Genomic DNA, 12,414 nt, shown 5'->3' with positions numbered 1-12,414 from the left:
CTGCTCCACCATAATGAGGTAATTCGGGGCTCTGAGTGCCAAGGCAGCAGCTCCCTCTCACACAGAAATAAATTAATCACGGCAAAAGCTCTGTGTGTGTTCCCAGCTGAAGGCTGGCTCGTTSTGAAGAGCTCTTGATTTCCTGGTGCTAATCACAGGCTTCCTTCATTTTAATGAAGCTCAAAGGAACACGATTGCCTTCCTGGCTTCCCTTTCATTCCCCACAATCAACTCTGGGGCTGAAAGAATCCGAAGTGATTTGTCACAGCCAAACCCCTCATCTCTTCTAAGAGACAAATTAAGGCTGAATACCCAATATAACCACAGAAATCCCTCCCTGTGTGCACTAATCAGGGTAATTCATTAATGCACCACCACAATTACACTCCTAGGTCGTGTTTATTATTTTTAAATTATGCCAATCAAAARGAAATAAAAACATTATCTACGCACTTTGCACGATGACTGGTGTGCAAGATTATTCTCCCACATCTTGGGAAGGGTTTATCAATTATTACCTCAAAATATCAATTAGTACCTCAAAATTYTGCTCCATGAGGTTTCCCCCTTTGCTCAGGCTCTCCATGATCGCTTTATTCCGAAGGATGTCCTCCTCACTGAGATGTTCCCTTCTTTTCCTGGATTCCAATACGAGTCCATTCACCAAGTAGAAATCTGCCAAGAAGTTCCCTACTCTTTCCTGCACAAAAAGAATTGGGGCATTAATGACTCACAGAAGATAAAATAAAAGCATTTTGATTCTCRGGCATCCAATAATGGCAATAAGGGAACTTGGGGATTGAGCTGGAATTATCCCAGGTCCCCACATGGGCTGGCAGTGGGCAATCCCAGAATTCCAGCAGAATTCCAGGCTTTTCTTATCMATGAGAGCTTTAAGACAGAGATAGTTTAAGAATTTGAGTGGCCAAGGGAAATCTTGACTGCAATCCCCTTCCAAAGCATCCCATCCCTGTTTTTCTCCAAGGGGAGCACACAGAATCCTTCCTGCTCTCCCTGGGATCAGCCTGCAGAGATCAGAGCCTCTGATAATAAATAATAATAGTCATTTCCAGCACAATCTGTCCTCCCCCTGCCCAAGTTACAGTGATTTTCTTCCCAGTATTTCCTTCTGAAGGCAGTCCAGAACAGAAATCCCACATGGAATGAACTGTGACAGTTGGGGATACAGGGAGGGACATTGTTCCTTGTCCTGAACACCTTCTCCTTTTAGAATCCTGGGTTGGCTGGGGTGGGAAGGGACCCTAAAGCCCACCCAGTGCCACCCCTGCCATGGSAAKGACACCTYCCAATATCCCAGAGTGCTCCAATCCCTGTCCAGCTGGCATTGGGCACTTCCAGGGATCCAGGGGCAGCTTCTCCAGGAAATCTGTTCCAATGCTTTTTCCAGAGCTTTTCCCTCCTCCTCCTGCCCAGCAGCAGGCTCTGAGCTTCCCTGCCACTCACAGTTTTGTCCTCCCTGAAGAGCCAGCCCGTCTGGGCCCGTGTGAACGTGATGGATTTGGTGGATAAGGTGGCAGAGTAAATATCGCTGCTCATCAAAATGTCAACCTCYTCTTCTGTCTCCATCTCAGATTCCTGGAAGAAAAATTTCAAAACACTCAGCAGAACTTACAAACAACGATTTCTTCTTCTAAAAATACACAAATAAATACAAATCCATAAGCCTTGTCCTTTGGATCTTTTCCCAGAAGCAGCATTTCCTGATTTTTCAAACTGTTCTCTAAAACCTCTGGCCAAATGGTTTCCAAATAGTTTAATCTTGAATATTAATGTGAATAAAGCATCCCGATGGGATTTATCCAGCAGCTCAGCAGCCACACCCTTCCCACAGGCAATAATCCATCTGCTTAAGTGATTGGGGGGATAAAGCTGTAATTAAAGACTCAACTAATTACAGGGGGTCCAGTGAGTCAGACCCTCACGTTTTTATCAACTGATCTGGCCAAGGAGTGAGCAAAGGGATGAAAAGCAGTGGGAGCAGCTCTGAAAACACACCTGAGGACACCAAAATTGAGCCCAGTGCAAAGAATAACTTAAACCACATCTTTCCCATCTATTCCAGCTTTTCCTCAATCAGAAATCTGGATTCAAAGCTGGTTTTCCTCACAAAATTCCATGTCAGCTTCACGGTTCAAGTTATAACAAATGAGGAAAAAATTCTTTGGACCTTTCTGATTCACATTTTGTTTAATACATCCCCAAAAACCCCCTGGGATGTGTCCCACCCTTTTGCCAGAGCTTTACCTCGTGGTGTATTCGCTGGTAAACTTTTTGCTCATTGTCTAAAACTACAAAAGATTCGGAGGGTGCGGCGTCACCGTTGAAAATGAAGCTTAAATCCCCTCGTTGGCACTTCATGTCAGTAAAGTCTATCAGAGTTGTGTCCAGCCTGTGAAAATAAACCCAAATTGCACAAAAATGACTCATAAACACATGAGGAAATTCAGCTTTCAAGCAGAAAAGTGAATTTTTTCAATGGCAAATAAACACATAAAGGGCTGAGTTTTTATAGGATTTCCTAAGTGAAGCCTGGATGCAAAAATCAGAAAAAAATTGCTACAAAGGTAAAGTTTTCTTCAAAAAATTGTATTTAATACTGCCAGCATGAGGAAGGGAGAAAATAAATGTACACAGTTAGGATGTGCTACACACTGAGAAACAACTCCTCAGCACTGCCCTACACTGCCCTGGMCTGAGGAACAATATTGGGACGTGACCCAAATTCTGCAGAGGACTAAGAAACAAACTAATTTTTTTTTAAATTTGACTCATTTTCACTGCTATTTCAATTCTTCTTCCTCACCAACACAAAGGAAATGCTCCTGCAGACTTGAATAACTGGGAGAAGATGGCCCAAGCCCATGGATCTCTGTAGTAATTCACATCCAGTACTGCCAGAGCATTTATTTCTCTTAAAGGGTGATTAAAGAACCTGAACTGGGGACTCCTTCAGGTCCAAGTGGTGAAGGATTAAATCAGATTTCCCTGATTCCAAGGAAAAATCTGTGTTTATCTATTTCCCCTCACTTCAGGCCTCATACAGAAATGAGAAGGTAAGTAACGGCCTCCAACTCAAATTTCACCTAAAAATTCACTTTACACACCCAAGTTACACCTTTAACAGAACAAAACTTTCTACAGATTGAACCTCCATGATCACATTCTTGTCTCTTTGTTTATTTTAAACTTTGGCCCCTAAAGAAAAAGCCAGAAAATACATTTGATTCCAAACTAAAGCAGCTGAAGAGCTGAGCTTGGAGACTTTCCTGAAACCCCCTACTGAGTCTGTGAATTTGTCACATTAAAAACCTGAAAAAGAGAAATCATATCACTGTTTTTTTAATTACAGACTGGAGCAGCAACATTTCTCCACAAAATACTGGAATTTAGCACAATTATTTGCAACTGTGTTAAAAATATCCAATCCCTGTTCTTCACTGTCTGGTAGATAAAGCCTTATCCAGCTGAACTGYTCTTGCTCTATATTTAAGTTAAATTCAGCTCAAAAGAGATAATCAGAGCGTCTGAAATTCCACAGTGCTGTGTCATGGATGTGCCCAGACTCTGTCAGGCTCCCTGGGATCCAGCTTTTCCCTGAATCACAGGATTTGGGTACAAAAGCAGCACTCACCTGATATTTATACCTTGTTTGTGTATTTTACATGCATCAGAAGGCAGAATTCGGGAAAGTAAAGGCACTAAAGGAGGGAGARAAAAGGCAATCAGGACACTGAGATCCCTCTGCAGAATATTCCCAGTAAAACCAGTCCATCAGTTTTGATTCTGGATGTGTTTTAATGCAAGGACAGCACCTTCCACCATCACCTCAAACACAACTGACTGACACCAGGGGTATTTCAATCTGATAAAATTGATTTCTAATTACACACACTGCTTCTAATATCAGGACAGGACTTCTATCTCCATCACAGGTAAACCAYTGATAAATCCTAATAATTGTGGCTGTTCCAAATTTGAATTTTGGGATTTGACAGTTTCTCTGTTGCCCCAACTGAAAGCCTGGATTGTATTAAAGCAGAATAGCCACAAGCAGAAAAAAAATAGTCCAAAGCATTAAGCTTAGACTAAGCCTTTAAKAAAATATAAAATCATGGAATCCCAGACTGGTTTGGGTCAGGAAGGACATTAAGGATCATYCCATTCCACCCCTTCTAYAAACCAGGTTCTTAAAGCAAACAGCTCCTTCCCCCCTCACTGAGTCATGGGATAAGAGAATTCAGCTCCCAAAGTGAGTGAGCAAAAATAATTTTGGGAAAAGTTGTGTGTACTTTCTTTAGGACTCAGCACTGGATTGTGAATGYTCCAGCACAAAGCAGAGGAGAACAAGTGTGCTGAGGGCTGATTGCATTATCTCCCTGGGAAAGGAGGATGGAATTACTCACCCCAACTTTGAAAATCCCAGTGAAGCTCTAGATAGAAGTCACCTAGCTGAGAAKAGAAGAAGAACATATTAACAAGCTTTTTAGGCTAAATAACTGTAAAATCTGCTGAAAGACAGGCAGAAGTCGTGTTTGCCAAACCAAGAAAACTTCCTCTATTGCTGTACTTGAATTTATACTGAACTGAAACATTACTGCAGCTTTAGCTGCAGCAGAATCAATAATCATAAAAGGATGTCACCCATTTGAACTCACATTGCAATCATTTTTTAACACTAACACACACAACTATCAAGCCCTGGATTGCAAAAGGCTGACTGTAAATATGTGTTTAAAAACACCAATGGAGCTCTCTGCTTGCTTTGATTGATCCCATCCAACCCCATAGAATTAGAATTAATTATCCAACAATTAATGAGTCAAGTTTCAGGCAGGAGTATTGCAAACACCAATTTCCATTKGCCTTGTGGAAAGGTGCTGAAATCATCAGGTCAAACTTCCTCCAGAGCACGTGGCAGCCAAAGCCAACCCCACCTCGAGGTGCTCAGGGATCCCCACCACAGCTCAGCTTCCAGAGGGACAATTTAATTTATTTTRGATAAATAGCTGGGTTTTACAAATGCTGTCCCCAAACTGAGCAATGTCTCACTGTGCCCACAGGGAATTGGATGCTGACGGAGAATGAAAGCAAAAATCTCCTCCATTATTGAGCAGGAGCCATTGGGATTGGGGACTGAACACACCAGGAAATTATTCATCAATACAAGATTCAAAGAAGCCTAAAAAAATCTAATKAAATAAAGAGATTCTTTAACTTTGAGATTGCAAAGATGATGAGCAGACCTGTCTTACACAAACATTTAATTCCAATTTCTGCAAGTTGAAAGGAAGCACGATCTTAAAATAAATATAATTCTGTGACCCCTTAAAACGAAGCTAAGATTGCTTTTAAGAGCAGATGTTTGGTGAAAACACAGAAAAAGCCTCCAGACAGTTTTCCAGAGTGTCCCTACTCAGAGCACAAGTCACTGCTTTCCATCCCCTCTGGTCCTGGCAGCACAACTCACCTCTTTCAGGGCTTTTAATAACCGAGGTCGCTTCTCTTCAACACTTTCCCTGGATTGCTGCTTGAGCTTCCTCAGGAGTGCTGAAACTACAAAGGAATTAACTCCATGAACTGTTTTGGTTGGTAATTACAGGTGAGTGTCTTATTTGAGGTCTTAAAGCCAACAATGCAATGGAACATTTCATCAGACCTCTGAGAAATTAATCCCACTTACAGTAACTTCWCATTAACCTGCCTTGACCACCCCAGGAAGAAAAGCCTCAGTAATAGTTCATAAAATAAATGATATAATCATGCCAAGAGGGTTTTTWCACAGTATTAGTAAATATGTGGATACAAATACATGGTACTGAATATGTGTAACATCTACTCACTCCACTGAGAAAATCAGTAGTGAGAAGCTGACGTGAGAATGCTGATTATATATTATAAATTATATATAATATATTTCAGAATGTATATTATATATTATAAATTAGGGCATTAATGTATCAATAATACATTTTCATATATATTATGCAGTGAGTTTTCTGCTATAGGAATGCACTACCACACATGGTAGCACCAAATACTATTAACATCCGCCAGTGAGTAGCAGTAGAATAATTTCCCTTTACTACTCCTTTACTATTTTACTACTTAATTTCCCTTTACTACTGAGGTGAATAAATAATATTTCAATAATATATAATAAATTATATTTCCCCAGGGTCTGTGGAGATGCAGCCTAAAAGCCACATCCCATTGGCAGCTGATACCAACCAAACAAACCAGTGACCACAGGGAGCAGCTCCAAGGAGATGATCCCACAATTAAAATCCATTTGGATCCTGTCACTCCCATTCTAAAACCAAAAAACTCATGCAGAGCTTTCCCAATCCCTTAGCTCTGAGCAGAGTTAACAGCTGGCTTATGTAACCCAGAGCAATTTCTTATCAAGGAAATGGATGTGCCTGATCATGTTTAGATAGAAAACGTTCAGCTCATTGAGAGAAACCCTTGAGAGAGCTAAAAGAGGGGTGTGGGAAAATAATACAGCCTGAGAGCTTTGCTTTCCTGCTCTGAATGAGCCCCAGTTTGGGATTAATTGGCAAATTTGGATGAATGAAGAGGTGCTTACTCATCTGTCTGTCTCCATAGCTGATGGCTTCGGCCAGAGGGCTCCATCCCTGAGCGTTTTTCACCTTTACTGGAGCATTATGGGCTAAAAGCAGGTGGGCACATTCTGGGACAAAACATTCACAGTTATTTACAGCAAACATCAGCAGGATCAATCCAAATAATTCTACTCAATTCATATCAGAGATATCAAAACACAGATCTGGATCCTGACTCACTCCAGCAAACAAAGCCATTTATGCAACTACTTCCAGCACTTCCCTGTTCAATATCAGCACTAAAAATAATTGGTGATCAGCCACCAATTACATAACACTGAGTCTTGTCCCTCCAGCTACATGGATTTTGCTTTTTATAATATTTCTGCATGCCAAACACACACTGCCCTGTGGAACAAGGATATTAAATAGATAACAAGTGTATTTAATGTATGATATCAGCTCTCTCTGCTCCACACACAAACCATGGACCAAGAGATGCCAGGGCCTTCATCTCTCTCCCTAAAAGGTGAATGGACCACAGGGACACAGATTTGGGGTAAATCCCAAGTCCATCACATGTACAGGAAGCAGAGGAAGCTGAAGTATGAAGATCCTGAGGAATTTGGGATTAAAGAGGGCAAACAGGCACCTCTGTAACCAACTGTACCACACAGCTGCACCTACATTCCCTGTCCACGAGTAAAAAGTGACAGTGGAATGGAAAAATTAAGGAGCCAAGGAGGGTTTCAGTGTTTCCAGTGCTCCCTGGAAATGGTTCTTCAGTTTTTCCAACCACAGGAAAACCTCAGCACAGGCCACTAAAACCCCCCTGAGCTGTCTGGAGGTGATGGAGCAGGGTCCATYTGGGGCTGATGAATGTCTCATCACCAAGACAGCGACTTCCTGGGTTATTTTCCTACCACAGGTGCCACAGGAAGCTGCACTGGTCATTCCAGATGCAAGAACTGTGAGTCAGTGGCAGGCTCAGTGTCTGGGGAGGAAGAGATACTTCCCTGGTGAATAAACTCTCCTGTGGGAATAAACAATGGCCTGACTAACCCAGCAGAGGCACTGAGGGGTTTTCATGGGTCCTTAAGCAGTGCCCAGGATAAGAACATCACTCTGCAGGGAGCAGACAAATAAGCTTGGAATTACCAGCCAGATTCCAGTTCCAATTAAACAAACAGGYTGGCAGAGCTGGGGGTGCTCACCTGGAGAAAAGAAGGATSCAAGGAGACCTCAGAGCCCCTTCCAGGGCCTAAAAGGGCTCCAGGAGAGGGATTAGAGAGAAGGGATGGATGGACAGGACACAGGGAATGGTTTTCCACTGCCAGAGGGCAGGGAGAGACTGGGAATAAAGCTCACAGATATTTTCCCCCTCTTCTCCAAATCCATGTGGCATCTTCTTCCCAGAAAACCTCACCAGATTATACAAGATTATGTCCAGGAAAATGGAAAAAAATCCCTTTTTCCCCTCACCCCCAAATCTCCAGGATCACTGAAGAGGTAAAAAAACAAATGGTTCTACCCACCTTTATGTCCCAACATCACAGCAAGATGTAAAGGAGTGTTTCCTAAAACAAACACAGAAATAGAAGAGATTAAATTAAAGTTACCAGAATCCATTGCAATTCCTTCCTTAGGAAACTCCAGCTCCTGCTCTAACCCAGGAACACACCAACACCCACCAGAGGAGTGACATTTTTCTAAGMAACCATGTGGATTATAAATGTCAAAATAAATACACTGAGACACATTCCACGGGCCAAGAGAGGTTTTTTTTTTTTATGATATCTCAACACTCACTCCAGGCAAAGAGGTCCAGTTGTGTCTTTGAGGAAGATACAACCCAAACCCCWCTGCTCCCCACGGGCTGAAGGGTCTGATCCCTTCCCAGCCTGACATATCTRGGTTAAAAGCTACTCACAGATATGATACTGATTAAAAATTTAACATCCTGTTTTATTAATTTTTCAAAGATACGCATTTTTTACAACCACAGTGCTGGGCATATTGAGGAGGAACAGCGCCTTCACTACAAGGCTGCCTTTTTGTTATTTCCAAAGAAAGCTTTGGAGATATCAGCAGCCTTTCAAACCTGTCCCCATTTTCCTGGCAATGCACACGACACAGGTGGTATTTGTGTTGTTAAAAATTCACTGTGAGGCACCCAGAGCTGTTTTTCCTGGACTAATGCTGCTACCAGGCTCATGACACACTTTATTTAGGGAGCTTAAGGATGCAAAGTTCTTCCATTTAACTGTATTTTGCACATTTAAATACTTTCTTAGAGCAGTCAAGAGAAAAAAAACGCTGCAAAACAAATTTCTTGTGCAATTCAGGGTTATTTTCTAACCTCCATTTCGTCAGCAGGAAGAACCTGCTCYGCGCAGAGGATGTGCTGCACATCTGGGAGAGGCTGCCACAGAAATGCCAGCACCCTGCAGCATCATGGAATTTGGGATGGAGATGGAAACTGTGCCCTGCTTGCCTGAGAAGGGCTGAAAAGGGCTGTTCAATGTGTCCTGCATTTCATCCTTACAGGACACTGGCAGCATCCCAGGCAGCCACATCCCAGCTCATTACACACTAACCCAGCTCAACTCCTGCTTCTATTAATAGCTGCTCCAACATCTGGGAGCCAGCACAGCACTGGGAACCCTGGACGCTGCCAGGCTCTGCTAGGGGATGGAAATAACCTTCCYGAGGAACAGGGAGAAACAGCCATACTCAGGAAATGCAAACACTGTGAGCCATGGGGGGAAACTTTCCCAGAATCATGGAATCACAGGGCCAGTGAGGTTGGAAAAGCCTCCCAGGATCACCAAGTGTCACATCCAGGCCTTCTTTGGACACTTTCAGGGATGGGGACACCCAAACTCCCTGGGCAGCCCCTACCAAGGCCTGAGCACCCTTTCCATGGAGAAATTCCTGATGATGTCCAGCCTGAGCCTCCCCTGGCCAGCCTGGAGAAAAGAAGGATGCAAGGAGACCTCAGAGCCCTTTCCAGGGCCTAAAGGGGCTCCAGGAGAGGGCTTAGGGACAAGGGAGGGACAGCCTGAGGCCGTTCCCTCTCCTCTGTCCCTGTTCCTGGGATCAGATCCCAAATCCCCCCTGGCTGTCCCCTCCTGTCAGGGGTTGTGCAGAGCCAAAAGGTCCCCCCAGAGCCTCCTTTGCTCCAGGCTGAGCCCCTTTCCAGCTCCCTCAGCCCCTCCTGGGGCTCCAGACCCTTCCCCAGTTTCCTGCAGCCCCTCAAAGTCTTTGGGCTTCAATGCTTCTTCTGGATCCAGAACTGACCCCAGACTGGAGGTGAGACCTCACCAGTGCCCAGCACAGTGACAGCCCCTCATCCCAAGGAATCAGAGCTACAGCAGCTCCTGGAATCCTGCCCGTGCACATCCAAGCAAACAAGGCCTGTTGGCACAAAAACACACCTCAAACACAGCACCTGTCCCCACACACGKGTGGCCTTTCACCTCTGCTGAGGTACCTGCAAACCTCAGAGAGAGCCAGGGCTATTTTCCAGCTGTTTTCCAGCAGCAATTCAGCAAGAGGATTTGTCTGTTGCAGGATTTAAGCTCTTACATGCATGCTATAATAAAAACATAAGTCATCTACTAGGTGTAGCTACAGGCTTCTCCCAGGAAACTCATTGTTAGGGAATAATGATCCTAGCCTTCCTCTGGGCAGTGATTTGGAGGTTAATTTAGGGAGCTGGGCAGGCACTCAATTAACACTCAATTGCTTTTAGCAGAACAGCAGGAGTCTCCCATTCCACAGGATTTGGCTTTCCTGCACTGAACCAACACTAAAACAGGCCTGGATTATTAACAATAACTTCTCTCTCYCCTCTGTCCAATCCTTATCACATCCCAGGATTTCTCTGGCTTATTTCTGAGCAAATAATCAGCTGAAGTGTCCCCCAAATAATTCCCTAGTCCAGTTCGTAAACAAGTGACAGATGGAATCAGGCAGGAAGAAAACAATAACAAGGAAATGTTACTCAGGCCTTTGGAATGTCAAGGCATCAAGAGGTTTGTTGTGGGTTTTTTTTTACAGTTCAAATAAAAACTTGGAGGAAGGTGATGAGTCAGAGATCCCTAAAGTGTCCCAACTCTAAACAGAGCTGGGAAAACAGAATGATATTAACTGGAGATTTATATAAGATATATCTGGATTAAAAAAGGATAGAATCAATGTTTGTGATCACTGTACAGCAAAGAGGGATCAAGGAACTGCCTCCAAGTAAAGATTTGAAGCTGCTGTTGAGTTGCTTGAAGAGGAACTGGAGGAGGAGCAGGGAGAAGCAGCAGCAGGAATAGACAGAGTGGGAAAAATCCTCCCCAAATCTGCTACTTTCATTCTAGCAGGATTTGCTGGAATGGAGGTGGCAGGATAAACAGATCTGTAGCTGGATTTGGAGCAGTGCCCTTAGGAAGAGCTGTGCCAGTTGTAGGGAACACTCCTGCCCACCCTGGCTGGGAGCAGAGCCCTGAGTTACTCTGCATCCCTCAGCTGGGCTCCAGTGCCCAGAGTTAGCACAGACACAGCTGTAATTCTCAACTCCATCATTCCACAGATCCTCTACCTTCGTGTCCCTTTTGAATTTACAGACCATAATTAAGCACAGCCAACCTCCCTATCAGAAACACAACACAAGCGTTCCCTTTATCACAACTTCTCAGACACCACACACGTGGAATTCTCCAGCAGAAACAGATCATGTTACTCTTGAAATAGGTATTAAAAATAAAGATTAAAAACTAACCATGAAGGTCAAACTGATCCCCCAGGCTGACTTATTTGTTAACAGTATAAAATATTCCCCACATTGATGCGCTTTAAGATGTCCTGGCAAGACATTTAATATTTACAAACTTCAGAGCAGCACAAGGATCAGATTCCACCTCTGCCACCAACACTGCATTGGACAGAGCATTTGCAGAGGAGCAGCAGAGAACAACTCTCTCAAAAGAGTTGAAGCACAACATTTAAAATGAAAGAGGAAAAATATTTGTTTTTTGTAGGTTGAGGAAACATAAATGACTGCTCTGCCAACAGCCAAAGGAACCACTCATCACCCCCCAAAGCAAACAGGTGACAGCTCAGACACCTTAAAATGGAAGGAATTTTTTGGGATCTTGGTCACGGAGCAACACCTGGTTAGAGACAGCTCTGCCAGCACTGTGCTGGTACTGGAGCTGACACTGCTCACTCATATTACGACAGTCATGGAATTATGGAATGATTTGGGTTGGATGGAATCTCCAAGTCCATCCTGTGCCACCCCTGCCATGGACAGGGACACCTTACACTGTCCCAGGCTGCTCCCAGCCCCAATGTCCAGCCTGGCCTTGGACACATCCAGGGATCCAGGGGCAGCCACAGCTTCTCTGGGCACCCTGTGCCAGGGCCTGATCCCCTCGCAGGGAAGGATTCCTTCCAATATCCCATCYAACCCTGTCTTGCATCAGTGGAAGCCATTCCCCTTGTCCGGYCACTCCATCCCTTGCCCAAAGTCTCTCCTAAAGGGGATTTACGCACCTTTATGAACCTCCCCTGTAAAACTCCAATGAATTCCCTATTTCCCCGTTCCGGATCCGCACCTCCCGCCCTGCCCCGAGTCCCGGTTTCCCCGGTGTGTCCCGCTCACCGTGACTGTCCTTCTGGGCGATGCCCTGGGTGCGGATGAGCGCCGAGAGCCGCCGCACGTCCCCCTTGAACACACACTCGTGCACGGGGAAGGGGCCGCGCTCGGGCCCGGCGGGGGCAGCCCGGGCCGGCGGGCGGTGCCGGTGAGCGCCGGGCCCGCGGTGCCCCCCGGCCC

General features: G+C 44.6%; 1 protein-coding gene across 1 annotated transcript in view; it reads right to left on the bottom strand.

The window, feature by feature from the left end:
* Window positions 1–12,409, bottom strand: part of ANKRD13C (ankyrin repeat domain 13C) — a gene marked incomplete at its 5' end in the record, with an annotated part of 16,128 nt that extends 3,719 nt beyond the window's left edge. The window contains 9 exons of the mRNA XM_057387000.1: window positions 539–700; window positions 1,465–1,596; window positions 2,266–2,410; window positions 3,653–3,719; window positions 4,425–4,470; window positions 5,489–5,574; window positions 6,608–6,712; window positions 8,120–8,161; window positions 12,241–12,409. Of these exons, the coding sequence (XP_057242983.1) occupies window positions 539–700; window positions 1,465–1,596; window positions 2,266–2,410; window positions 3,653–3,719; window positions 4,425–4,470; window positions 5,489–5,574; window positions 6,608–6,712; window positions 8,120–8,161; window positions 12,241–12,409 (954 nt within the window). The remainder of the gene's footprint in view (window positions 1–538; window positions 701–1,464; window positions 1,597–2,265; window positions 2,411–3,652; window positions 3,720–4,424; window positions 4,471–5,488; window positions 5,575–6,607; window positions 6,713–8,119; window positions 8,162–12,240) is intronic.
* Between the last annotated feature and the right edge of the window lie 5 nt (window positions 12,410–12,414).

The sequence above is a fragment of the Malurus melanocephalus genome, unplaced genomic scaffold, assembly GCF_030028575.1.
Source record: "Malurus melanocephalus ecotype Western Australia unplaced genomic scaffold, MMel_1.1 scaffold_1111, whole genome shotgun sequence".
Taxonomy (NCBI): Eukaryota; Metazoa; Chordata; class Aves; order Passeriformes; family Maluridae; genus Malurus; species Malurus melanocephalus.
This window is presented reverse-complemented; position numbering and strand designations above follow the sequence as displayed.